The sequence below is a fragment of the Pediculus humanus genome, genomic scaffold, assembly GCF_000006295.1.
Source record: "Pediculus humanus corporis 1103172107724 genomic scaffold, whole genome shotgun sequence".
NCBI classification, from domain to species: Eukaryota; Metazoa; Arthropoda; class Insecta; order Psocodea; family Pediculidae; genus Pediculus; species Pediculus humanus.
The window spans coordinates 7,688-32,773 of record NW_002987327.1 but is presented as its reverse complement, the minus strand read 5'-3'; the positions used below and the strand labels follow the sequence as shown (position 1 = coordinate 32,773).

At 24.9% G+C, this 25,086-nt stretch overlaps 6 protein-coding genes across 6 annotated transcripts in view; 4 read left to right on the top strand and 2 right to left on the bottom strand.

Moving 5' to 3' along the window:
• Positions 1-205: 205 nt before the first annotated feature.
• Positions 206-1,156, top strand: Phum_PHUM317690 (uncharacterized protein; the record flags this gene model as incomplete). The annotated part of the gene is made up of 2 exons (XM_002427360.1): positions 206-469; positions 539-1,156. The coding sequence occupies 2 exons, from the start codon at positions 206-208 to the stop codon at positions 1,154-1,156; spliced, it is 882 nt and encodes a 293-aa protein (XP_002427405.1).
• Positions 1,157-2,113: 957 nt separating this feature from the next.
• On the bottom strand, positions 2,114-3,035 carry Phum_PHUM317680 (histone RNA hairpin-binding protein, putative; the record flags this gene model as incomplete). The annotated part of the gene is made up of 2 exons (XM_002427359.1): positions 2,114-2,309; positions 2,578-3,035. The coding sequence occupies 2 exons, from the start codon at positions 3,033-3,035 to the stop codon at positions 2,114-2,116; spliced, it is 654 nt and encodes a 217-aa protein (XP_002427404.1).
• Positions 3,036-5,252: 2,217 nt separating this feature from the next.
• Phum_PHUM317670 (transcription elongation regulator, putative) lies at positions 5,253-12,267 on the top strand (the record flags this gene model as incomplete). Its single annotated transcript, XM_002427358.1, has 16 exons — positions 5,253-5,360; positions 5,443-5,577; positions 5,686-6,205; positions 6,276-6,551; positions 6,719-6,763; positions 6,943-7,107; positions 7,185-7,439; positions 7,583-7,734; positions 7,817-8,025; positions 8,151-8,301; positions 10,649-11,044; positions 11,117-11,368; positions 11,454-11,569; positions 11,658-11,766; positions 11,849-11,926; positions 12,034-12,267. 16 exons carry the CDS (start codon positions 5,253-5,255, stop codon positions 12,265-12,267), a joined length of 3,201 nt encoding a protein of 1,066 aa, XP_002427403.1.
• Positions 12,268-13,169: 902 nt separating this feature from the next.
• On the top strand, positions 13,170-18,832 carry Phum_PHUM317660 (uncharacterized protein; the record flags this gene model as incomplete). Its single annotated transcript, XM_002427357.1, has 20 exons — positions 13,170-13,253; positions 13,329-13,439; positions 13,561-13,688; positions 13,779-13,946; positions 14,085-14,314; positions 14,400-14,745; positions 14,854-15,074; positions 15,208-15,409; positions 15,492-15,730; positions 15,809-15,966; positions 16,051-16,200; positions 16,270-16,643; positions 16,717-16,890; positions 16,971-17,122; positions 17,277-17,476; positions 17,561-17,734; positions 17,814-17,935; positions 18,000-18,272; positions 18,350-18,689; positions 18,773-18,832. The coding sequence occupies 20 exons, from the start codon at positions 13,170-13,172 to the stop codon at positions 18,830-18,832; spliced, it is 3,906 nt and encodes a 1,301-aa protein (XP_002427402.1).
• Positions 18,833-18,984: 152 nt separating this feature from the next.
• On the bottom strand, positions 18,985-20,757 carry Phum_PHUM317650 (NADPH--cytochrome P450, putative; the record flags this gene model as incomplete). The annotated part of the gene is made up of 6 exons (XM_002427356.1): positions 18,985-19,064; positions 19,156-19,294; positions 19,370-19,551; positions 19,644-20,330; positions 20,435-20,564; positions 20,656-20,757. 6 exons carry the CDS (start codon positions 20,755-20,757, stop codon positions 18,985-18,987), a joined length of 1,320 nt encoding a protein of 439 aa, XP_002427401.1.
• Positions 20,758-23,884: 3,127 nt separating this feature from the next.
• The window catches only part of Phum_PHUM317340 (uncharacterized protein), a gene marked incomplete at both ends in the record, with an annotated part of 7,869 nt that continues 6,667 nt past the window's right edge, over positions 23,885-25,086 (top strand). Inside the window, one exon of the mRNA XM_002427355.1 lies at positions 23,885-25,035. Within this exon, the coding sequence (XP_002427400.1) occupies positions 23,885-25,035 (1,151 nt within the window). The remainder of the gene's footprint in view (positions 25,036-25,086) is intronic.

The window sequence follows — 25,086 nt, the reverse complement described above, 5'->3', positions numbered from 1 at the left end:
AACCAAGTCTTAACAGTTAATTCATCAAATAACAAGTAAAGTAAATTTATTTTTAAAATGTCACACGTTTCTGAAAATTTATATACATACATATTATTGTACAATATATATATATTTATATTATAAACGTGACAATGATTTGATTATTTTTATTAAATTTCTAACTCATTAAAAAAAATTTTATTTTAGTTCAATTGATAATGTAATGGTTGAAAAATGTATTTGCTTAACCCAAGAACCCAATAGAGAAAAAAAAGAAAACACAAATTTAAAGCCAGAAATAATAATAAAATCAATTTACCCAATAAAGGAAATAGAATTAATTTCAGAAGCTAGTCTTGTGGAAATATTTGGTAAAGACAATGAATATTTATTTACTTGTGAATCAAATTTTATTGATGAATGGGAAGAAATGGCAGTATATAAAACTAAAATAGATTTACCAAATTTATTTTATTGTAATATAAAGGTAATTTCTAAAATGAAGTATCCTAAAATTTTTAAATAAATATTCTAATTTTAATTATTTATTTTACAGTGTTCTAAATTAAGAAATCCTAACAGTATTTGGTTGTACAGTATTCAACTTTCAGTCGACAAAAGTTTAACTTTGAATCAAAAGTCTAATGTGTTTAATCTTGAAAATGTAAACATATTATTATCAAAATGTAATCAACCTATATCTGTGAGAGCTGCAAAATTTAAAAATTTGTTTGAATTATACAACAAAAATTCACATGAATTAGAACACATAAAAAATCAAGGAGGATTACAATGGGAGAATTTTTTTAAAGCTTTTAATTCTTCAAACACTTATGAACTATTTAAAAAATTAGATTTTAAAAATGAATTAATGAATTCTGAATCACAGTTAAGTGAAAACTTTAATGAATCTTTTCCTTTGAGTTCAACATCATCAAATATTTCAAAAAAAGTTCATCAGGAAAGTTCGACAAACAAAAATTCATTAGATTTGGAACCGTTAAAAACTTACATTAATAAAAAGTTTTTAGATATGAAAGAAGACATATTAAAAGAAATGGAATTAAAAGTTAATGAAATAAGAGAAGAAAATAATTTCTATTTTAATAAAATCATTCTCGCATTAAATGATATGAATATAAATTCTAATACATCTTTTTTAAAGGTTGGTTAACCTTAAATGTATTAAATAAAAGTTTATATTTGTTTCTGTAAAATTTAAATAAAATGAAAATATGAAATAAAAGATTTTTACCACTTTTTTAAAATTTTCAACAACAACCTCTAATACCTCAAGTCACAATAATATCATTTTATACTACAAGTTAAAAATAACACATCAAAATCAAGACTAAATAAAAATTATGAATAATTTACCCAAATACCTAATTGAGTAAATATTTTGTACCTGATAAAAGTAATTTTTTAAATTTCCTATTAAATATTAAGAATTAGAGCGATTTAAAAGTAATTTCGAAAATAACAATAAAATTATTTTTTAATAGCAAATTGTATGATAATGATGAGCTGAAATCCTGATTTAAAACTTTAACGTTTTTTTGATAAACTAATACTATTTAAAAATGTCTCAAATGTACAACACATACATTAAAATATTAAGAAAATATTTAAGGTAAAATTAACTTTTAAATAATTAAGAATTAATTTTTAATAATACTGTATATTTAAAATATAAAGTGCGTCAAAATTCTTTTAAAAATCAAAATTTACAAAAAATGTAAAGTTAATAATTTTTTAAATTATAACTCGAACACTATTTATACGAGCTTAAACAAAAATAAAAATTTTTTAAGTATTTTGTTTTTATTTCAAAAATTTCTGCATTTTCATTTTTTTAGGTGAGAACTTATAAACTATTTGGTACAAAATAAATTACTATACTATTGTTCAAGAAATTAAATACAACATAATATGTTTAAAATTATGTTATTTCATTTTTTATACAATTCTAAATTATAACTTATTAATTAAAGGCAAAAATATAAATTATTGTTTTCATGTATGACAAATTTGCTATCGTAGAAAAATTTGTATAAAATTGAAAACCCCCTTAATAAATATACATACATTAAAATATGGTGAAATAAAATAATTAAATACATTTGGAACATCAATCTTCAAAATCTGACATTTCGTCAGAAAGTTTTAAATGATCAGGACTTGAAGTTTTTTCAGATTTGGTATCAGTTAATTCATCCCAACAATGTAATTGTTGCCTCCAAACTTTAATTAAACCATCCCAAGCCCTTCTACTATATTTATTATGTTTGGGTGGAGTTTTCGGATGGTAATTTTTCCTTTCTTCTCTAAAAATTTTTTTAAGAATCGATAAGATGTTTAAGTTTACTTTTAAAATATTGCTTATAAGTAACAATTAATTTTTTTTTTTAAAATAACCAATGCAAATTTAAAATTGGACAAAATTTGTACAAAATTTGCAAAAATGCTTAATTAATTAAATATAAGTAAACTGAATTTTTAAGTAGGCATAAAATAGGAATTCCAAGAACTTAAATAATTATAAAAAGCTGATATTACTTGGATTATATAATAAAAATTTTAATATTGATTTACCTTGGTACAGATTTGATATATCTGTCATAACCTAATGTATTTTTTCCATAATCAATCTGTTTTTGTCTCCTAGCTAAAACTAATGGATCAGTTTCAATAGAATTATGCCTTTTTTTTCTCTTGGAGCAATAATTATTTCTTAATTTTGATCTGTTAAAAGATTCCGTTGGAGAATCTCGAATTCTTTTTCTAAACGAAGTGGTTGAACCCTCACATTCAAAACCTTTTTGAAAATTGAAATTTTTATTAAATGATTCCAATGAGAAATTAATTTCGTTTCTATCTAATTTATTATAATTACTAAAGGAGTCGTCATCGGCCCACTTATCCTTTTCTACCTTACAATTTGTAGCATCAGAAATTTGAGCAAGCGTTTCACTTAATTCACGATTATCATTACAAGAAAGTTTTTGATCGTTTAACACATTTTTTGAAACTAATTTTTTATCGTAACTCATTTTTAATAGAAGTATTATATAATTAAAAAAAAAAGTGAACCCGCGCTAATTTATTTATTTTTTAATGTTGGTAAAACCGTTCGTTGCGTTACCTTAACTTTACATTTCATTCGTATTTTCTAATTATTTTTTTTTGTCTCAATTAATTGTTTGGTGTTTGGAAGAAAATTATTATTAAACAATTGTGAAAAAAAAAATTAATTGTACCTATAAGATCTTATTTTAATTTTTTTTGTGATTCACAAAAGTATCATGAGAAATAATAATAGTTATTAATTTATAATAATTAATTTTATTTCAAGCAACAAAAAATTTTATAAAAGAAAAATATACAAATAAATTGAAAGCTAATTTTTAACAAAACTTATAGTTTAGTTTTTGTAAATAAAAGCTTTTCCTTAAACTAAATATTTTATTAATTAGTAATATAGATTTGTAAATTAAAAATAAACTAAACTCTTAAATATTTATTTGAGGTAATATATTTGTATTAATTAGAGAATCCAAGTTTATTCTTAAAATATCTAAATTCATATTTAATTTTTTTAATAATTTAGCTCCTTCTTGCATTTGTATTTGACATTTAAGCAATTTTTGATTTGTAATATTCAATTCATTTTTCGCATTAAAAGCCGTTTGTTTAATAAAGTCATTCATATTTTTTGATAATGACTCATTCCTCTCATCTGTAAAAATATTTATACCATAAATAAACATAAAATTTAATTTAAAAAAAAAAAAACAAAAAGTGAAAATAGTAAAAACATTACACAATTTTTTTGCAAGAATTGATTGAAGTTTATTTGGTTTTTCTTTAACTGTTATATTTTTAACTTGCTTGTTAACACTATCAAAATTCTCTAAAAAACAAAATTAATTAGGAGAAGTGTTTATAAATTATTTTATAATTATAAAAATATACAGTATCATATTGGCTCAAAAAAAATTTATCAGTATACCATGGATTTCATCATCTGATTCAGGAGCTTCTCCAGACACTATTTTTCCCTTACAAAATTTATTCTCATTACAACTTATATTAGACAAATCAATTTCTTCTTCACTTTCAGATTCTTGGGCTTCTCCTAAAATTACATAAGGCTTTGTGCTCATTATTAATATAAATTTAAATTTCTATATAATAAATACAATACAAAAAAAATCGTGTCTTTAGAATTAATTAAAAACCAAGCGAAAATAATGCATATCCGGTATAAGGTTCATCAAGATGTCGGACGATTTAGAAACTGATGATAATTTTAGTGATGACTCTAACAACTTCAATAGAAAAGACCGGGAAGAAAATCGATTTAGGGAAGAGGAAGAATTTGATGAGGATAGAGAAGATTTTAGGTTTAGAAAGCGTATGAGAGGAAGTTTTAGGTATGATTTCTAATTTTACCGGCTTTGTTTGAAATTATTAAATAGAAGCTAAGATGTATTTTTTGTTTTTATTATTTTAATTAATAACGTAAAGATCTCTAAAAATTATTATTATTTTTTTATTATATAATAAATCACGTGGAGTAAAAATTTCTAATTATTTCTGATTTTTTCTGTGAATTTTATCAGCGAATTAGTTTATTTTCTCTTAACCTAAACAATACCTTTTCATGCATTTTTTTTTTTTTTTTGTAATCACGGGTATATTTAATATTAGATTAATGGTATTATTTACCAATTTTTTTTTAGGGGTAGAGGATTTGGAACAACAGGACCACCTAGATTTAGAGGACCACCTCCACCTACTTGGGGAAGAGGTGGAAGAGGCGGGAGATTTACTGCGCCCAATTGGAGAGAAGATTGGGAGAGACCAGCTTGGGGTCCAATGGGTCCTCCTCCACCTGGATTTAATGGACCTCCTGGAATTGTAAGTTAAATAATTTTATAATTGTCTATCCCATTTTATGTATTTTAAAATGTTTTTGTTTTATTATATTAATTCATATTAAACTAATTAATTTAAGAGGAATTAGGAATGTAGCTTAATGGCACAAATTTCAAAAATATACCAAAATAATTTAAAATAAAATTCTTATAAATTGTCTTTAAAAATTAGCTGTTCTTTTTCAGATCAAATTGTATTTATAAACTTATTAAGTTTCTTGTTGAACAGGTTGTTTGGGTTGTATTGATAAAATTTTATACTTTTAAGTTTTATTTTTTTTATTGTCATATTAATGTTAAACTTGTGTGGTTTACTAGCCTCCTCCTATGATGAGTGGGCCTCCAGGAACACAAGGGCCAGGTCCAATGGGCATGGGTCCTCCAGGACCATACGGTACTGGTCCAATGGGATGTATGGCTGGTATGATGCCTACACCTGTGAGTGAATTTTTTTTTTTTTTTTATTTAGATTTAGCTTATTTTGGAATTCATTTTTTGAAATAAACTATTTAAATTTCAGATAGACATGTCAGGTGAAATTTGGGTAGAAACTAAATCTCCTGAAGGTAAATTGTATTACTATCATGCCAGAACAAGAGAAACAACCTGGACCAAGCCTGAGGGGCCAAATATTAAAGTATATACCCAAGAACAGGTATAACATTATTTTTGAAAATAACTCTTTTAATTTTGGTTTTAAAAAATATTGTACAATATTTTTGTAAAAAGTTATAAAAAATTACATTCCATTTTTTAAATTTAGGTAGAACAAATGGCTGCTAGTGCTTTAGGTGGGCCAATGGGGCCAGGTGGTACTATGGGTAACACTATTGGGCCTATCGCATCTACTGGGCAATCTGGCACTGTGGGACCAAGTGCAGCCCCTGGAATGTTGCCTACCACACCTGATTCTATGATGGTTCAAAGTAGTTATCAAGGTGTTCCCCCAACAACCATTAGGAATGGTAATGAGAACGGCACTAATGGTTTAAGTAAATCAGTTAATAAAGAGGAAACTACAAATAGTGCATCCCTTTCAAATGAAGAGGATGCATCTGAATCACCACCATTAAATTCAACATTAACTGCAACTACCACTCAAACAACTACAACCTTAACATCAGCAACTACTGTTTCTGCACCCATGATACGACAAACTCCTATTCCTTATCCTGGAGCGCCTTCTGCTTATGGCATGCCTCCTCCAGGATATCAAGGTGCACCTGGGTATGGTTATCCAGGATTACAATGGGGTGTAGCTCCTCAAGGAAATCCTTATTTAGGTAAGATTTTTTTTTTTTTATTAATGGTCAACTTTAGAGAATTTTATTTTATAAAAATGTTTTGTTTAAGGTTTAGGGGTAGGACCAGCCATGCCGGGGCCTATGGTTCAACCAGGAGCAATCCATCAATCACAATTACCTACAATGCAGCCAAATGCAAATAGTTTAATCACAGCATCGGCTCCTGCTTCTAAAATGGAAGATTTAGCTCAAATAGATCCTCAAATTGTTGCTAAAGCTTCAGAATGGTCAGAACATAAAGCTCCTGATGGCAGACCATATTATTATAATTCGAAAGCCGGAGAATCCGTATGGGAGAAACCTCAAGCTTTAAAAGATTTAGAAAGTAAGTTTGTCCAGCAGAGAAAATCTCTTGGAATATTATTTCTTTAAAAGAAGAATAATATTCAACGTTTTGTTAATTAAAATACGTAAATGAAAATTAATATCCTTAATTTTTTCTTAACACAATTTTACTCTCGAGTTTATGAAAGTTTATAAAATTTTTTATAGCCGCAAAATTAGCTGCTGCTCAAGGAATATCTACAGTGCCATCAGGTAATAATCAATCTTCACCTACTTTAGGATTTACATCATCCTTGTTGTCTAATAATCAAATTCACGGGGAATCAGAATCATCCGACGAAGAACAAATCACAAAAGGTAAAATTTCATTTTTTTTTTTTTTTTGCAAATTATAATTTATTTACTATTAAAAATTATGATTTTAATTCAAGTTCCTGGAGTTGAAGATATATTAGAGGAAGATATGTTAAAACATAAACAAAAAGAAGAAGATGCCGAAGAAGAAATGCGTAAAAAGAAAGAAGAAGAAGAAAAAGCAATTGAGTTAAAAAAGCAACAGGATCGCGCACGCCCAGTTTCTAGTACACCAGTTCCAGGTAAAATGATTGTAAACATTTTTGTTTTTTAAAAATATAATCAAGCATTAACTTGTAAACATCTGCACAACATTTAGGGACTCCATGGTGCGTGGTCTGGACTGGGGATGGTAGAGTGTTTTTTTATAATCCGTCAACAAGGACGTCTGTTTGGGAAAGACCTGACGAATTAACCAACAGATCGGATGTTGATAAATTAGTCATTTCTCCTCCTGAAGCAGTGGTTAATGCAAATAGTACACAACCTCCTACATTCACTACAAACGTTGTAACAACATCTTCGAACTCTGCATCAGCTACGCCCAAAAGAGAGAAAGAAGGAAGTGGAGAAAGTAGCGAAGAAGAAGTGAAGAAACGCCCGCTAAAAAAGCCAAAACTCAAAATTTAATCAAAGGTAGTTGTTTTTATTATATAATTACGTGATTGTAATTTACATTAAAAATAAGTTAACGATACGAGTTTTTTTAATTATTAGAAGAAGTAAAAGAAGACAAAAAATTAAAAACTCAGATTGACATAGGAAAGGAAGCTGCGATCGAAGCCGAAGTTAGGGCGGCCAGAGAAAGAGCTATTGTGCCTTTGGAAACCAGAATAAAGTCTTTCAGAGACATGTTAGCCGAAAAAGAAGTAAGAAAAATGACATATGGCACAAATATATATATACATTGTCACAAATTATTATTTTTGAATATTTATTTTACCATCTTAGGTATCTGCATTTAGTACGTGGGAAAAAGAGTTACACAAAATAGTCTTCGATACGAGGTACCTTCTTTTAACTTCGAAAGAAAGAAAGCAAGTATTTGAAAAGTACGTGAAAGAGAGAGCAGAAGAAGAAAGGAGAGAAAAAAGGAATAAAATGAAAGAAAGGAAAGAAGATTTTAGAAAATTACTAGAATCAGCCGGTTTGTATGGAAAGTGAGTAAACGTTTAATACTCGAATGTATATTTTTTATGTTTCCTCCCCCCACAAATACTAGTTTTCACTTTTGAGTTTCTACAACTCATACTCGTGATACATTTTTCCCATTTTTTTTCATCAGGTCATCTTTTAGCGATTTTGCTGCCAAGTGGAGTAAGGATGAAAGATTTAGAAACATTGAAAAAATGCGGGAGAGAGAAAGTTTATTCAACGAATATATATTAGAAGTAAGGAAACGGGAAAAGGAAGAAAAAGTTCTCAGGCGCGAACAGGTAACGGGACAATTCAAATTTATTATAAATATTTTAATAAAAAAAATATTCCCAAATATATTATATTAAGAAATATTTTTTATAAACGTTTTTTTTAATTTATAATTGAAGGTTTTTTTTTTTTTTTTTTTTTAAAAAAAGTAAATACGAAAATATTTTTTAATTTAAAAAACAAAAAAAAAAAAAATTAAAAATCTATATATTATTGATTTTAATTTAGTTATTAAAAATCATTGTTTTTTTTTTTTTTTTTAATTATAATTATAAATAGTTGTTTATTTTTTTAAAATAATTTTTTTAGTGCACAAAATCGTTTAAAAAAAAAGAAAAGAAAAAGTCGTAAGTACCAGTAAAATAAATATGAATTTTCAGATACTTTTGATACACACTATGAATAATTTGGATTTGGATTGTAAGTTATTAATTTTATTTATTATTATTATTATTATTATTATTATTATTACATTTTTTTTAAAGATAAAATAATTTGATATTCGATATTTATATATATTATAAAATACAAAAAAAAAAAATATCATGATAATATTAATATATATATTAATAATAATTTGAGTTTGGAAAAGGAATCAGTTGTTTTTTATTTTTTAAATTTTAATATTAATAATAATAATAAAAAAAAAAAAAATTACAACTGATTTCTACTTTTAATCGGAAAATTTTTTTTTCAGTTTAACATTTAATAAAAACAATCAAAATCAATAAAAAAATGGTTAGATTTATGTATATATATATATATATGTATGTACTTATGTACGTATGTATATATTCAAGTAAATAATTAAGAGTTTGAGTAAAATTTTTAATAAAATAAAATAAATTAAAAGGAATTCATTTGTTCAAAATAAAATAAAAAAAAAAAAAAAACAAAAAAAAAAAAAAAACAAAAAAAATGATTAATGATTTGTGATTGTCATTTCAACTCTAGTCTTTTGGAATGTGAATGAAGATGGCATTGGAGACACGCTTTGAAGTTTTTGTGGACAGCCAACACTCCGTTTGAACACCTGAAGTCGCCATCCACATAAGCCAAATGCACACTCTCTCTCTCTCTCTCTCTCACGATTTAGGGTTTTTTTTCACGGTACTGCTTACTTAGTTTATTTTAAAAACAAAAATTTATTAAAAAAAAAAAAAAAAAAAAATCTTATTTTAACAGAAAGTAAATATATACATATAAGACACTTTCTGACCGAAACAAAATAAAAAAAAAAAAAATTTTTAAATCGGTTTAGAATTTTTTAAAATGAAATGAAATGTAGTCGGTCATTAAAAGATGTCGGAAAATTTTTATTAAAAGTTTATTAAATAATTTATTATTTATTTGAGGATATTATCTTCATAAAATAACCGCCGGATAAGTTTTTAAAATATAGTTTTTTTTTTTAAAAAGAAAAGAAAAATTTTTTTGGAAATATTGGGGATTTTTTATCCGCTGCTTCGCATAGATTTGGGTAACCATCAACAAAGAATTTTAAAATTTTTTTTTTATTTTTATTTTTTTTTTTTTTCGAAAAAGCAAAAAAAAAAAAAAAGAAAATTTTTTTTTTTTTTTAATTACTTGAAACGATTTTTCAGCCGTCAACTCATGGTCACATCTTCCCGGATAATTTCCCCCTCGTTTATTAACTACCTATATATGTAGTAGTAGGGCAAGAGAAAAATATTCCCTAATTTTTTTTTTTTTTTTTTTTTTTTTTCTTACGCGAATTTCAAATTATTTGCGTTTAGAAATTTTTATTTTAATAAAAAAAAAAAAGAAAGAAAAAAAGAAAAATTGATGATTTGTTTTTGGGTTATAAATTGGTATTATTATTATTATTATTATTATTATATTTTGTAATTATAATTTTAAAATTTTTTTTCAGATATTATTATTATTATTATTAATTTTATAGAAAAATAATAAAATATCACAATATATATATATATATAATTATTATATTGTGTGTTAACATAAAGTTTTGAAAAAAAAAAACAAAACAAAATAAATTAATTTAAATGATTAATTAATTAATTAATTTATTTATTTATTTGTAAATTTATGTTTTATAAAAATTTCGGTAATTAATTAATTAATTAATCATTTAAAAAAAAATTTATTAATTAATTTTACAGGTTTACAAGTTGTTTGTTCATCTTTGTTTAATTTTTTTTTTTTTTTTATATTATATATATTAAAATATTAGTAAAATGTTTACCAAATTTTTTTTTTTTCAGCTTTTTGTTACAACGTGCCAAATATATAAAACAAAAAAAAAAAAAATTAATAATAATAATAATAACAATTTTTTTTTTTTCAATTGTTTTTTTGTTGAAAATTTTCCAGATCAAAAAAGATTTTTTTCAAATGCTTCGAGAGACTCACGAAGTGGATCGTCACACGAGGTACAGCGAAGTGAAGAAAAAATTAAGTTCGGATCCCCGGTATAGAGCTGTGGATTCGAGTACGGCGAGAGAAGATTGGTTTAGAGAACACATAAAACATTTGAAAGAAGAGAGGAAAAGGGATAAGGAAAAAGACAGGAGAGACAGGAAGGAATTTAAAAAGGAAGAAAAAAAGGATAGAGATTTAAAAAAGGATGAAAAAGAAAGGGATAAAGACAAGGATAATAAGGATAATAAGGATAAGGATAAGGATAATAAAGATAAAGAAAAGGATAAGGATAAGAACGTAGATCATGATCACGATGATATGCCCCTACACGATCCCGAAAGGAGTGATGTGAGTCAAAAATTTTCTCAAGTTATTTAATTGTTTTAATTTTACACCAAAATGGAAACGATTCATTTTCAGACTGATATTGATCAAGAAGTCAATTCGGAAGAAGATAGGGAAAAGGAGAAAAAGGATAGGGAAAAACAAGCCAGAGTGGAGGCTAGTCTTCGCGAGAGAGAAAAAGAAGTTCAAAGAACTTTGGCGACACACTTGAGAGATAGAGATAAAGAACGTGAGCAACACAAACGTGATGAAGCAGTTCAGCATTTTAATGCTCTTTTAGCCGATTTAGTTCGAAATGCTGATTTGAGTTGGAGAGAAGCGAAACGAGTGAGTTTTTCATCGCGCACTCAATCTTGTTTTAATTCATTATTATTAGTATTATTATCATTATTATTATAAAAAAAAATTTTAGGCCCTCAGAAAGGATCACAGATGGGAACTTGCTGAATTGCTCGACAGGGAGGAAAAAGAAAAAATTTTTAATTCTCATATCGAGCAATTAACTCATAAAAAAAGGGAGAAATTTAGGTGAGAGAAATATAATAATAATAATAATTATTTTAAATAAGGTTTTGTTTATTTGTGGATTTTTAATTTTTTTTTATATATTTTTTAGAGAATTACTGGATGAAACTGGTGAAGTTACGTTAACAAGTTCATGGAAAGAAGTAAAAAAATTAATTAAGGAAGATCCAAGGTGTACAAAATTTTCTTCTAGCGAAAGGGTAATTATTTTAAATTTATATTTAATATCTTTTATTCACGCGTCAATTTTAATTTTTGTCTTCCTTTTTTTTTTTTTTCTAGAAAATCGAAAGGGAATTTAAAGACTATATAAAAGATAAATATGTAGCGGCCAAAGCCGATTTTAGAGAATTATTGCAGGTTAGAATTTTTTTTTTGCACGAAAAGTGTTACAAAATAATAAGTTTTAGTTTGATTTTCTATTTAAATAATTTATTTCTCTCAATTAATTTATTTATTTATTTAAGGAAACCAAATTAATCACTCATAATTCGTTAAAACTTTTTCAAGAAAATGAACAACATATACACGAAATAGAAGAAATTTTTAAAAAAGACAAAAGGTACCTTATATTAAATTACATTCCGGAGGAAAGAACCAAATTAATATTATTTTATTTAGAGGATTTGGAAAAAAGAGGTCCTCCTCCCCCCCCGACCGCTTTTGAACCCAATAAAAGAAATAAGGGAAATTACAATTAAAAACTTAAGTTTTTTTTTTTTTTTTTTTTTTATTTTAAATTAAAGGCCTTTAATTAATTTTAACTAAACTTGCCTATTGATTTAAGGCTTAACTTGCTTTTTACTGTTTTTTTTTCTCTCTCCCCCTGTCTCCTCCCCCCCCCCCCGGGAAAAGCACTAGAATCGGGATTAGAATTAAACTTTTTTTTTTTTTTTTTTTTGTTATTTTATAAGAATTTAAGTTATATGTATTGATTTTTTTTTTTTTTTTTGCTTTTTAATAAATTCCTGAATTTCAATTAAAAAGTGAGAATGTTTGCGAATGCAAAATAAATTCGGGAACGGCATTCATTTTGCCAATTTATTTTAATTAAAAAAAATAATAATAATGATAATAATAGAAGTGACAATGTTTTTTATTTTTCTGAAAATAAAACGGAAATAAATTGTAATTTTACGTTTTTAAAGTATATGATTATGTTGCAAATTATTTTTTTTTTTTAATTTTACATAATTTAATTATGTTTTTTTTTTTAAATTGATTAAAATTATAAAGTGCCAACATATTTGTATTATTTGCTAATTGAAAAAGAAATAAATTACTTTTTCTTTACTCTCTGTCTGATATTAGTTTACATAAAAAAATTTGTAATGAGTTTTTTTATTTTATTTTATTTTTAAATAAATCCATTTTTTTTTTAAATTTTAAATTTTATTATTATTATTTTTTTTTTTTTTGTTTTTATTTTACATTGATTTTTAAAACTTTTTAAATTGGAATATTTTAGGACAATAACTTTTCATAATCGCATAAAAATTTTGAATTAAATAGTGACGTGGTTTTAGACTTGCTATAATAACGGGATTATATTTGGCGCGAATTCTTTTGTTTACTGTGAAATAAAGTTTTGTTAAAAGTGAAAATGGATAATATAATTCAAAATCTTAACAAAAAATGTGATTTTAAAAAAATAATGACATATGTGCAAAGTCTAAATATAACAGAGGTAAAATTTTTAATTAATTTAATGAAATAAATTAGTATTAATATGACACTTATTCATGTCCTGTTTAATTTTAAGGTTTGTTCTGAAGTGAGTAATATTTGTTTAAAAGAAAATGGTTCCAGTACTATTCAAATATTATTTAAGAGCTTACCTAACTCTCCTGTTTTTCAAGAAAAAAAAGATAAGGTAATTATAAAAGTTTTTGAATGAATGTTTTATGGAATTTTAATATTTTAATATCTATAAATATTATCAGATTTTTGTTGAAGTATTCACCAATATTCAAGAAAATAAAGTTCCTAATAAGCTTGCAAATAATTTAATAAGCATTTTGGCCGATGAAGTTAATAATGTATCTACAGTACTTTTAGTTAAAATGTTAAATAATTGCTTACAATTAGTGTTGAGTAATGAAAATGATGAAGAAATGGTTTGGTAAGTTTGTTTAATTATTTTTAAGCTGTTTTATAGTTAAAAATGAATTTAAAGGAATATTGTTGCACTAATGATTACTAAATTTTTTAGGTGGAAAACATTGATACCACAGTTATTATCTGCCATTGAACATAAACCATTCGTGGAACATAATGGAACGAAAACAACAGGCCAAGAATTTAAAAAACAATTTATAATTACTCTTTTAATGAATGAATGGAATAAAAATAAATTAAGCAATATTGCAACTATGTTTAGGTAAGATTCTAAAATTTTTATTTTTTTTTACCAACCAATTTTTTTATTAAATTAATTTACCTTTGGTTTGTATTTATTTAAAATTCCATATTTTTTTTACCAACACATTTTTTTTTATTAATCTTTTTTTGTTTGCAGCGAAATTTCATTGAAGCCAGATGAACATTTAAAAGTAGTTAATAAAATATGTAAAAACATTTGTAAATTAAATTTAAATGAAATTCCTCCTCTGATATATCAGTTGTTGATTTTAACGAAGGAATATAATAGTATGCCAGTATTTTTAACATTGGCAGATTTATTCGACAACAATCTTTATAATAAAATTAAAGAAAATGATAATAATCATTCTCAAATAATTACAGAAGGTCAGTATAATGTAATGAAATTTAATTTTTGTTTAAATAAATTAAGTAATTTCATCATAATTTAATTAATATTATTTATTACTAGATAATTTAAATTTCAATGAAATCATATTAGTGGAAAGAACAGTTTTGTATCACATAAATAAAGCTGCTAGTGGACAATGTATAAAAAGCATAAAGGATTTTTTAAAAATTCTCAAAGAATGCATTCATTATCCAAAATTTATTCTGCGACCATTTTTTTTGACATTATTATTAAATTTATCAACTATTTCTTATGAATTTCAAACAAAAATTATGAATCTTATTTTACCTGCTTTTTCGAGGCAAATTTTGGAACAAGAAAAAATATTTAACTCTGCTTGGCTTGAAACTATTATTTCCAATGATGTTGATGTTGATGGTAATTTAAGTAAAATTTTACGTTACAGGTAAAATTATTTTATATTTTTTACTTTGATTTAATTTTTTAAAAATATTTTTATAGTATAAAACTTTTTTTTTTTTTATTATAAACTTCATTAAAATTTTTTTTGTAGCTGTAAAGACAAAGATGAAGTTTTAAAAGGTTTAATTTATTTAGGATTTTCATTATTAGAAACTAAAGGCAAAGGAAAGGAAAATGGAAACGAATTAGCCTGGAAAATGGGTTCAACATTATTAGTTAATTTAGTACAATTGTTTCCTCGCGTTACTTGTCACATATTTCAACAGTTAGTAAATCAAATAACTCAAAATTATGAACTCCCTAGATTTACAGGTAAAAACTCGTATAAATTTAGCGATTTGATATTTATTTTATTAACAATAGTCTAAATAAATATAACAATAATCATTTTTTTCGTTAAATAAAAAGTAAATTTTTTTAAAAAGTTTTTTTTTTTTTGTTTTAGATTGTCTGACAAAAATTATAAAAAAACGATCATTAAATATGGTAGAATTTCAAGAGACAATAATTCAGCTGTTGGGAAATATTTGTGAAAATTTTCCATCGATTGTCGGTCAAAGAATTTTCATTGCCGTATTACCTATAATAAAAATGTCACATTCTTTTAGAGATAATTTAATCATTTTCCTTCGTAAAGCTCTTTTGAGGTGTTTTTTTTTTTTTAAAACATTTAAATTTAAAACTATTAAAAAAATTTATCAATTTACTTATATTTAATTTTTTTAAAAGTGATTTATCATCACGAGAAATGGGCGTTTACGGTTTATTAGAATTGTTAAAAGAATTTCATATAAGTGATAATTTCTCATCATTGAGCCAGTGTTTATCCCAAAATTATGTCGGTATATCACAAGTATTTTCTGGTACTAAAGCACCTATTTCAAATGAAGGATTATGTTTAGAAATTTTGGCAATATTAAAACAGGTTTATAATTATCACTCCAACGTCAAAATTTTATTTTACAACGGTAAAAATATATTTTATTATTATATTTATTCATTTTTTGAGTTATTAATAAGTTTTATTGTGTTTTTTTTTTTTTTAGACATTTATTACAGTTTCAAAGATAACCCGAAAATCGGAGCTCAAATTTTGGATATATTAAAAATTCGTTTTGATGAATTTTATCAAGAAATTGAGGGAAGTCCTCCTATAGACTTTCAAAAAACTGTCGTTTCCGAAGAGTCTACAATTGTCGTTAAAGTGACAAAAAAATTATTATTATTATTTTTTTTTAATATACATTTGCATTTTTCGTTTTTTAATTAAATTAATTTTTATTCTAAGGAACCAATAGCTCATTTATTATTAGCCATTTCAATGGTTGTTGGAAAAGCAGAACAAGATTTTGTTGGTGAAATAAAATTTACCGACGTATTAAATACAATGTGTGACAAAATGGCGGATTGTGATATTCCTCATTTCGGATTAAATAAGGTAAAATTTTCCCAAATTAAAATGATTTATAAAATGGTTATGAAAAAAAAATTCGTTTTATAATTTCAGGATCAAAATGATAACTCATGCAATGATGATCCCGTGGAATTTCAACTTAAGCAAGAAATGATTTTTCAAATATTAGGAGTCTATGAAGCTTTAATGTCATTTGTTTTATGTAATTGGGAAAAAGAATTTTTTCCCAATCCGGCACCTAAATTAAACGCACTTTTTAAAGGTTATTGCAGATTACATGATTACGCCAAGTCTTTTGGTACAGCTTCTAAGAAAAAAGTAGATTTAAAAAAAAAAGAACAGAATAAAGAAAAAGAAGACCATGTTATTGAAAAAGCGTCTGATAAATTAAAAACAAAAACCGTTAAATTTCCATCAACGATTTTAAATTTAAAATGTATCGGTCGTCTATTGACACTTCTGACCGGGTAATAATTTAAATAAATTCTTCTTTAAAAAGAAGTTTATAAAAAATAATTTTGTATAATTTTTTATTTTCAGAATGCCTGTTTCTTGGGCTCAAAATAAAAATTGTGATTTGATTAAAAATAAAAAAGAATTGCACAGATATGGTTACACTGTTACATTAGAATTACTTTGTAAAATTCGAGATATAAGTTATAGTGAACTTTCTAGAAGGAAATATACAGTTCATTACATTTTTTTTATCGGACGGTTTGTTTTTAATTTTTTTTTTTTTTTTTCATTTTTTCATTTTTTATTTTCATTTCAATTTTTATTTGTTTTAATTGTAGAATTTTATTTAAACATTGCATTTCGGATTTAAATACAATAAAAAATTTTGATCTTCAATGTGCAGCATTGGCATCAGAATGTTTTTACGAATTGTTAACATTCATTTCAAATTGTTGTAAATCTAAAATGTCAGAATTTTTAGTGGAAATAGGTAATGGGGGAAAAAAAAAAAAAAATTTGAATTTTCCACCCTATAAAATTATATTAAATACATAATTTAATTGTAATAATTTAATAATAAATAAATAAACAATGAGCAATCAATTTCCGGGTATTCTTCTTAATAAAATTTTATACTTTATCAGGTTTAACGGATGAAAAAATCGATCAACAATTTAAAAATCTTTTAATTACGATTTTGGAACTTATTGTTAATTTGACTGATGATGTAGAAGAAGAAAAAGCTAAGGAGGAAATATTTAAAAGAAAACTTTATTTGAATTTAATTTCAATTTGTTCTTTTTTAATTAATAAATTAGAAAAAGATACAGTCAAGGATTCAAGCGTAAACTTAAAATATTTTTCTTTTTTAATTTAAAATTAAATTTGTAAATTATTAATTGTAATCATTTTGTTTTTTTTTTTTCAGGTTCTGAATAAATTAATATTAATAATAAAAGAAAAAAATATACAAATTCCTAGCGTTGCCAAAGCTTTCCTTTCTTTATTTATTGATTTTCAATGTAAAGACAAAACGGCTAATAAATTTTTATTACATTTTGTCCTTTGCTTATGCGACACGATGCCATTGATTGACGATGAAGTTAGTTATAATTTAAATAATTTTGAAAATTATGATTAAATCATGGAAAAAGAAAATAAATAAATTTTTAAATTTGCAGATGGAAATAGACAAACATGAAAATTTTTCAATTATTAATTCAAAAACTTCAACAAGTTGTTTTACAGTTTTATGCGAAGCAGTTCATTCCATTGTACAAGATATCGAATGGGCATTACAGAGGTGAAATCAAATTATTTTCGGTAACGTATAAGTAACATAAACTAAAGTAAATAAATTTTTCCAGTTGTAAAATTGAAAATATGATTTTAAATTACAACATAACGGAAACATCGGAGATGAAAATAAACGTAGTTAAAGAAAAAGAGAAGGAAATATGTCGGCGATTAAATTTTTCCGTTAAAATTCTTAGTGTCCTGTGCACTATAGCCGTTCCTCCAGGACCTCTTTCTGATATGTTATTAAAAGAAGTGGGAAATTTGTACAATAAACTCACATTAACGGCCAAATATTTTACGTATAAATATTTAAAACAACAGCAAACTTTTTTACATGCTAAGTGAGTACCTGTGTACCTGTTCTTTCGTTAATTAAATCAAATTCGTGATTAAAATTTTTTTTTTTTTTGTTCAAAAGGTTTGATAAAACTGTGAAAATAACCGATAATGAACTTACGAAAAATATGTATTGTTTCACCGAACACATTATCAACAACAACGAATCTTCAATTGATGAAATAACATTAATAAAAAATCGTAAAACAAATTCTAAAACGAATTTCAAAAAAAAAATATTAAAAGATACAAAAATCATACCTAAAATCGTTTACGAAAGAGAACAATTTCAAAAATTTGTTTTACTTTTATCTAAAAAAACTAAAATTAATTTGGAATTGAAAAATACAATGGCACGAGATTACAGATTGTATTCGAAACAAGTTAAAGAAATAATTGAAAAAGAAAAGGATTTATTGGAAGTTAGTTTTTTTACTCATTATTTTTTTTTTTTTGTTTTACTACTATAATGGATGCTCGAAATAAAATAATTTTTTTTTCGTAGGATATGTTGACGGATGATAACGAATGCGATCCACCCAAAAAAGCTAAAATTGATGAATGAATGAGTGCAATAAATTCAGTTTTTTTATTCTCGCCTGATAATTTTCTACAAAAAACAATTTGTAAATCAATATCACATCCGATGCTACGTACAAAGTTTTAAAAACGGTTTGTATTTTTTTTTTTTTTTTTTAAAATTTTTCTTGCTTTTCTTCATAACCAGACATCTTGTAAATAATTTTTATTCTTTTGTAATTCTTTTAAATACGTCAAAGCTTGCTTATGATTCATTCCTGCCAACACAAAAAAAAAAAAAAAAATTATTTCCTTATTTTGTAATTAAATATTAATTTTATATAATTATTAAATAAGTAGTAATAATACCTTGATGCTCTTCAAAAATATCAATAAAACAATTTTGTACGTCTTTAACCATATTTTTTGCATCCCCACACACATATACTTTAGCTTGTTCATTCATAATTAAATTATTCACTTCTTCTCCATTTTTTTTCAAATTATCCTGAAATTTTAACAATACATATTTTTAATAGAACTTTGTCATTATATTTTTGATTATATTTCTTACACATTATACCTGAACATATTTTGCATCAGTGCTATCATCTCTCGAATATGCAACAAATAATTTACTTAATATTCCGATATCTAAAAATTTATTAATTTTGTCTTGACATATAAAATGAGATTCGTTTCTACATCCGTAAAATAAAAAAATTTTCCCTTTTTTATTCTCTAGTCTTCTATGTTCCAGAAATCCTAATAAATTAATATAATAATAATATTTTTTATTTTTGTTTTGACAAGATTAACCATGATAAATTAAAAATTTTTTTTAATTGATGACTTACCAAGAAATGGAGCGATTCCTGTCCCTGTTGCAATTAATATTAGAGGTACTTCAGTATCTGGCAAATTAAATCCATTTGATTTACGAAAATATAATTTCACATTTTTTTTTTTCTCTTCTTTATTATAATTATTAATTTTATTTTTTAACATTCCTGTACATAAACCTTCTTTTTGATCATTAGAAAATTCGACGAGAGAAAAAATAATTTCAATTTTATTACAAGAATTCAGGGGAGATGAAGCAATCGAATAAGGCCTCGGTAGTAACTTGGGTAAATGTTCTAATAATCGTTCGACAGGAGGACGACAACTTTCAAGTTGTAATATTAAACTTAAAAAGGTAACATTTTGTTCTAAAAATGTTTTCTCATATAAATCACATCCTTCTTTACTACATAATTTTAATAAATATTCTTTTTCATGTATATTTTTAGTGTATTCTACTAGTACCCTAATCAATAACTTCTTCGGTATACTGTAAATATCAATCATGTGCATAAATATATAATTTAATGTTGAAATTTTATTTAAATATGGAAACTGTTGTACTGATTTTAATTCACATTTTGCTGATACTTTAATTTTTTTTGTCCCTTTTTCAATTATTCCAATATGTTTAAATAATCTATCAATATCATTTTGTTTGTTTTTTACTATTATTCCAATTGTGTCACCAGGTTTATATACTGTACATTTCTAAAAAAAAAAATTAAAATTTATGGTTTGAAATACATAATTCAATCTATGCATTGTCAAGTTATTGATAATGCATAAATTCCTACATTATTACTTATTTCTAATGAATAAACTTCTTTGACATCATTCCCAGAGCTCAATTGCTGAAAGTTAAGAATGTTTTCTACAGTTACTTCACTATTTGCTAGAGGATAAACTTGATTAATTTCTTCAATTTCTTCTTTCTAGAGGGGAAAAAAAAAAAAAAAACAATAAGTTACCATACGAGTATTGCACCTGATTGCATTAAAAAAATTAATCACAAATTATATTTACACTATCATTTATTTCATTTATTTCTAAAAATTCACACGGTAATTCAGGTATTTTAAAATTAACAACGCTGTTGCTCGATAATAAATTTTCTTTTAATGTCATTTTTACTGCTTCGTATGTGACAAATAAAACCTTTCAATGCTTTTAAAATTTAAATTTAAAAAATACTCGTGAATCATAACTTAAATAATTGGTAACACTGCAAAACTGAAAATTCCTTTTGAACGGTTAAACGGTTAGTTTAAACATTTTCAATTTTTTTATTATTTAAAATTTAAATTATTGTTTTTAAAAAAATGTTGTGTTTTGAAGTTTTAAAAAATTCGTTAATCTTTAAATTATTAAAAGGTGAAGTATTTTGTCAATTTATGATAAATTACAATATGCTAAAAGGTTCTCTTTTAAATTTGAGTAAAATTCATAGAAAAAGAATTTAATTTTAAGCTCAGAATTTTTTTTATTACTATTATTAAATTTTTTTCAATGTTTTAGCATTTAAAAATATTTAAAAAGTCATAAATTTATTGTCAAAGTTAATTTTTTTTGTGGATTTCAAATACAAATTTTAATAATATATAATTTAAATGAAACTATAATATTATTCTGGTTTGTTGGTTTATTATTATTACTTATAGATTAATTTTAAAGAGAACAAAAACGGGGGGGGGGGAAAGAAATTAAAAAATTGTTTTTATGTCTTTATTATTCTATTTTTTTTTTATGTAAGAGTAAAAAAAAAAAAAAAGAGTAAGCCAAAAACATTTAAAAAAGTTTATTTTTATAATCATACAAACAAAAAAAAATAAAAAAAAAAATTATTAATAAATTCATACGGTTAACGTATTACAAATAAAAATTCCCCAAATACAATTTGTTTCAAAAAAAAAAAAAAAAATTTTTATTGTTAATAAATTAAAAAGTTTTTTAACTTTTAGGTTACTAATTATTTATTTTTTTTTTATTATTTACAGAAAAATATTTCTTATTGTAGTACAAATAATAATTTTTTTATTCATTATAAAAATAAAAAAAAAATGTTTTTCTAATTGTTTGTAAACAATAAAAATATTTAACTCATATTAAAATGATTATTTGAAACTTGACTCATCAAACATACCTAATTTGAATCAGATTAAGTTACAGATTTTATATTTTTTTTTATTAAAATAATTCTACTGGTCCAATAAAAAAAAAAAAAAATGTTTTGTGTTGTTGGTGTTTGAGATAATAATAATAATTATTTTAATAATAATTTTTAAATTATATAATCATATTTAAGAGAAAAACTTTTGAACCTCCCACAACACATCAAAACATTTTTTTTTTTTGCAGTAATTTTTGATAACATAATCATAATTATAAATATATATTTAAAATTTAATTTAAATATTTTTTCAAACTTTTTTTTTTGATGAATTTTAGCAATTATTTCGCTTTTACATAAAAACTTTTAATTAAAATTATACTAATATAATTTTTAATAGTATGCATAAATTATATTTTTTAAAAAAAAAAAAAAAATTAATTGGAAGTTAAAATAATTAAATTTTTACAAAAGTTTTCGCTTAAAAAGAAATAATGATAATAATACAACTTATTTTAAAAAAATAATTATTGAAATTTTAACTTTGTGTAAGTTACATAATTACGTATATTGTTACATATAATAATATGCGTGTGTATTTATATTTCCGTTTACGCGTTTTTATAAATGTATGTATGCGTATGTATGCGTGCGTGCGTGAGTGAAAAACATTTGGAAATAAGTTTTTCGCTCCAAATTAATTTTTTCCTGGCTGTGTCACAACCATAGCGAAATTTACAATTCGTTCGAACCGAAGGAAAAATAATATAATTACTTTTCCGAATGGAAAATTCTTTTGATTTATTAAAAGAAAGTTTGCGAAAGGGATAGTTTTATTTAATAATAATCAAAGGGCGTCGTCTTTTTAAATAAGTGACGTGGAAAAAAAATTGTTCGACGACCTCTAAAATTCCGCGCCGGCGTTTTGTCATGCGCAGTTGAGTCGGCTCTTACATTTACCAAACGATTCCCCAAATACCTGACGTAATTTTAAGCATTTAAAAAAAATTTTCGTAGTAAAAGTTATTTATTATTGTGTTTTGTTCGAGTTTATTAACTTAATTTGTTGTTTAAAAGGATTTTATCAAAAGTAAAATAAGTTATAGCGAAATTATTCGAAAATAAAAATTCGCTCTGTGAGGATAACTCGAAATTTTTTTAACTAAAATTTAACCAATCAGAAAATTAGAAGGTTTTGGTTTGCACAAAATGGTGGATGAATAGTACTACGTTAATAATTTACTTTCATATTATTAAAAAATTTATTAAAATTTTTTTAGTTTTTCAATTTTTTTAGTTAATACAGTGGCATCACAATGCATTTAGTTATTAGTTTTAAAAAATATTTAGTTAAGCGATAGAATTAAGGTGTTAAAATTAATAGTGAAAGGGAATTTTATTGTTTATTACAGTATCACAGCGCTGGGCTAGTTCCCAGTTATTGGCTTGCTTGCTCGTTGATTTAAGTTTTGTTGCAAACTGTCGTCCGCCATTGTTTCTGTTATTTTGAAGAAGAAAAAAAATCCGTAATTTTCAGTGTTCTTATGCTATGTGTACAAACCGAAACGAATTTTTGTGGCTCGAAAAACGGTTTTTTAAATAACAACTATTATTTATATTAAATATGAAAATAAGTTTATATATTTGAGTTGCGTGCTATTGTAGATTACTAATTCCTCGTCAATTTCCTCTTAAAGGTGCTTGTAATACATCACGTGGGAGTATTTTTTTTTTTAGATATTAAAATTTAAAGATATACAACTTATTATCATTAATGCATAACTTTTATATCTAATAATATGATGAAAGTTTGTGTTGAAAATGTCAACATTTTAGTCGAATGATTTATTGCGTTTTTGTAAATTTCCTTGTAGTAGTATGGCGGATCGTGCAGCCGACGGAGCGAATGGTTTTTTTTTTCAAGATGGAGATGCTTACTTAAAGAGCTTGCTGCATGTAAATGCGTTATAAATAATTTTTTTTTTCCCCCGTAAAAATTTGTTTTTTAGTGGAGCAAATATAAATTTAATTAATTTTGGTTCACTATATTTGTTTGAATGTGAAAGTATTCGCGGTAATGTAATTTTTTAAATATGGTGTTTTTAAAGTAATTTCTACACACTGGCCTAGTTATCCCATGGATGAATGGGAGTGAGTATTTTGGCCTCTTGGAGGCATCCCAATGTGGTTGTCATGGCCCCAGCTCTGACAGAAGCTGGCCAGTCACGAAATTTTAAGCCTTCATCTTCCTCAACATTCAAGAATCTCAATGATAGTTGTTTGATATCTTCTGCTATATTGTTTTCTAACACGGAGCATTCTGATTTTTTGAAGCTCTTACCTCTAAAAATAAAAGAAAACCAAACTGTCAATGGTTTTTTGAAAAAATTTGATGTTAAAATTTGTAAATCACCAGAAAGTCAGAACAAAGGTAATGGTGTTTTAAAGAAGCATGCTGTAAAAGCTTCAGATATTAATTGGAATTTATTAAATAATAAAACTGAGGAGATCACTGTAGAGAATTTGAGAATGTACAATAGTGCCCCTATGGGGGACCAGTATGAGAAAATGGGTTTATTAAAGTCAAGTACTCCAAATTCTTTACTAGATGAACAAGGAGAATTTATGGGGTTTTTAAAAACAGTTAATCAAAATGCAGAAACAAACAATTTTATGAAAGAAAAATCACTGTCAAATGATATGGATCAATTATTTAAAAATTTTACATCTGCAATCGCATGCACCGACTTATCACCAGGAGATTTTCCTCCACCAAATGTAGAGGAATTACTGCAAGTAATTAAAAATATGGAAAACACTTGTGAAAGTAGTGATACAGCTTTAGATGCTCCCACGGACAGTGTAGAGCCGGAAGGAATGTTTCCCTTGTCAGGAACGGATTTAGCATCATTTGAAAGGGAGTTATTAGATGATATGATGACCAATTTTGATGAAAATCTTCCTGATTCTGGTTTGGATATGAAAGAATCATTAACAAAGGAAAAATTAGATGATGTAAATAAAAGACAATTTGAAATAGAAAGGAAATGTGAAAGGCTTCTTAGAAGGCTGAAAAAATTGCAAGCTCGATGTGTGGGAAAGCATGCGGGAGAGGAGTTAACCGGTTTGTTTGAACATGTGCATCATTTAACGAGACAAGAATTTCAGGGCGCTCTTTCCTTAAAAAATGATGAACAAAAAGACAACAGGAATAAAGGAGTTACTGAATTAGCTTTATCAACTCTTGTTAATAGATTATCTATATCTTCTCTTAATCAAGCATCTGGTCTGACAAAGTACCGCCCAGTAGTTAAATATTTTGGATCCGGATCAGCAGAAGTGCCTCC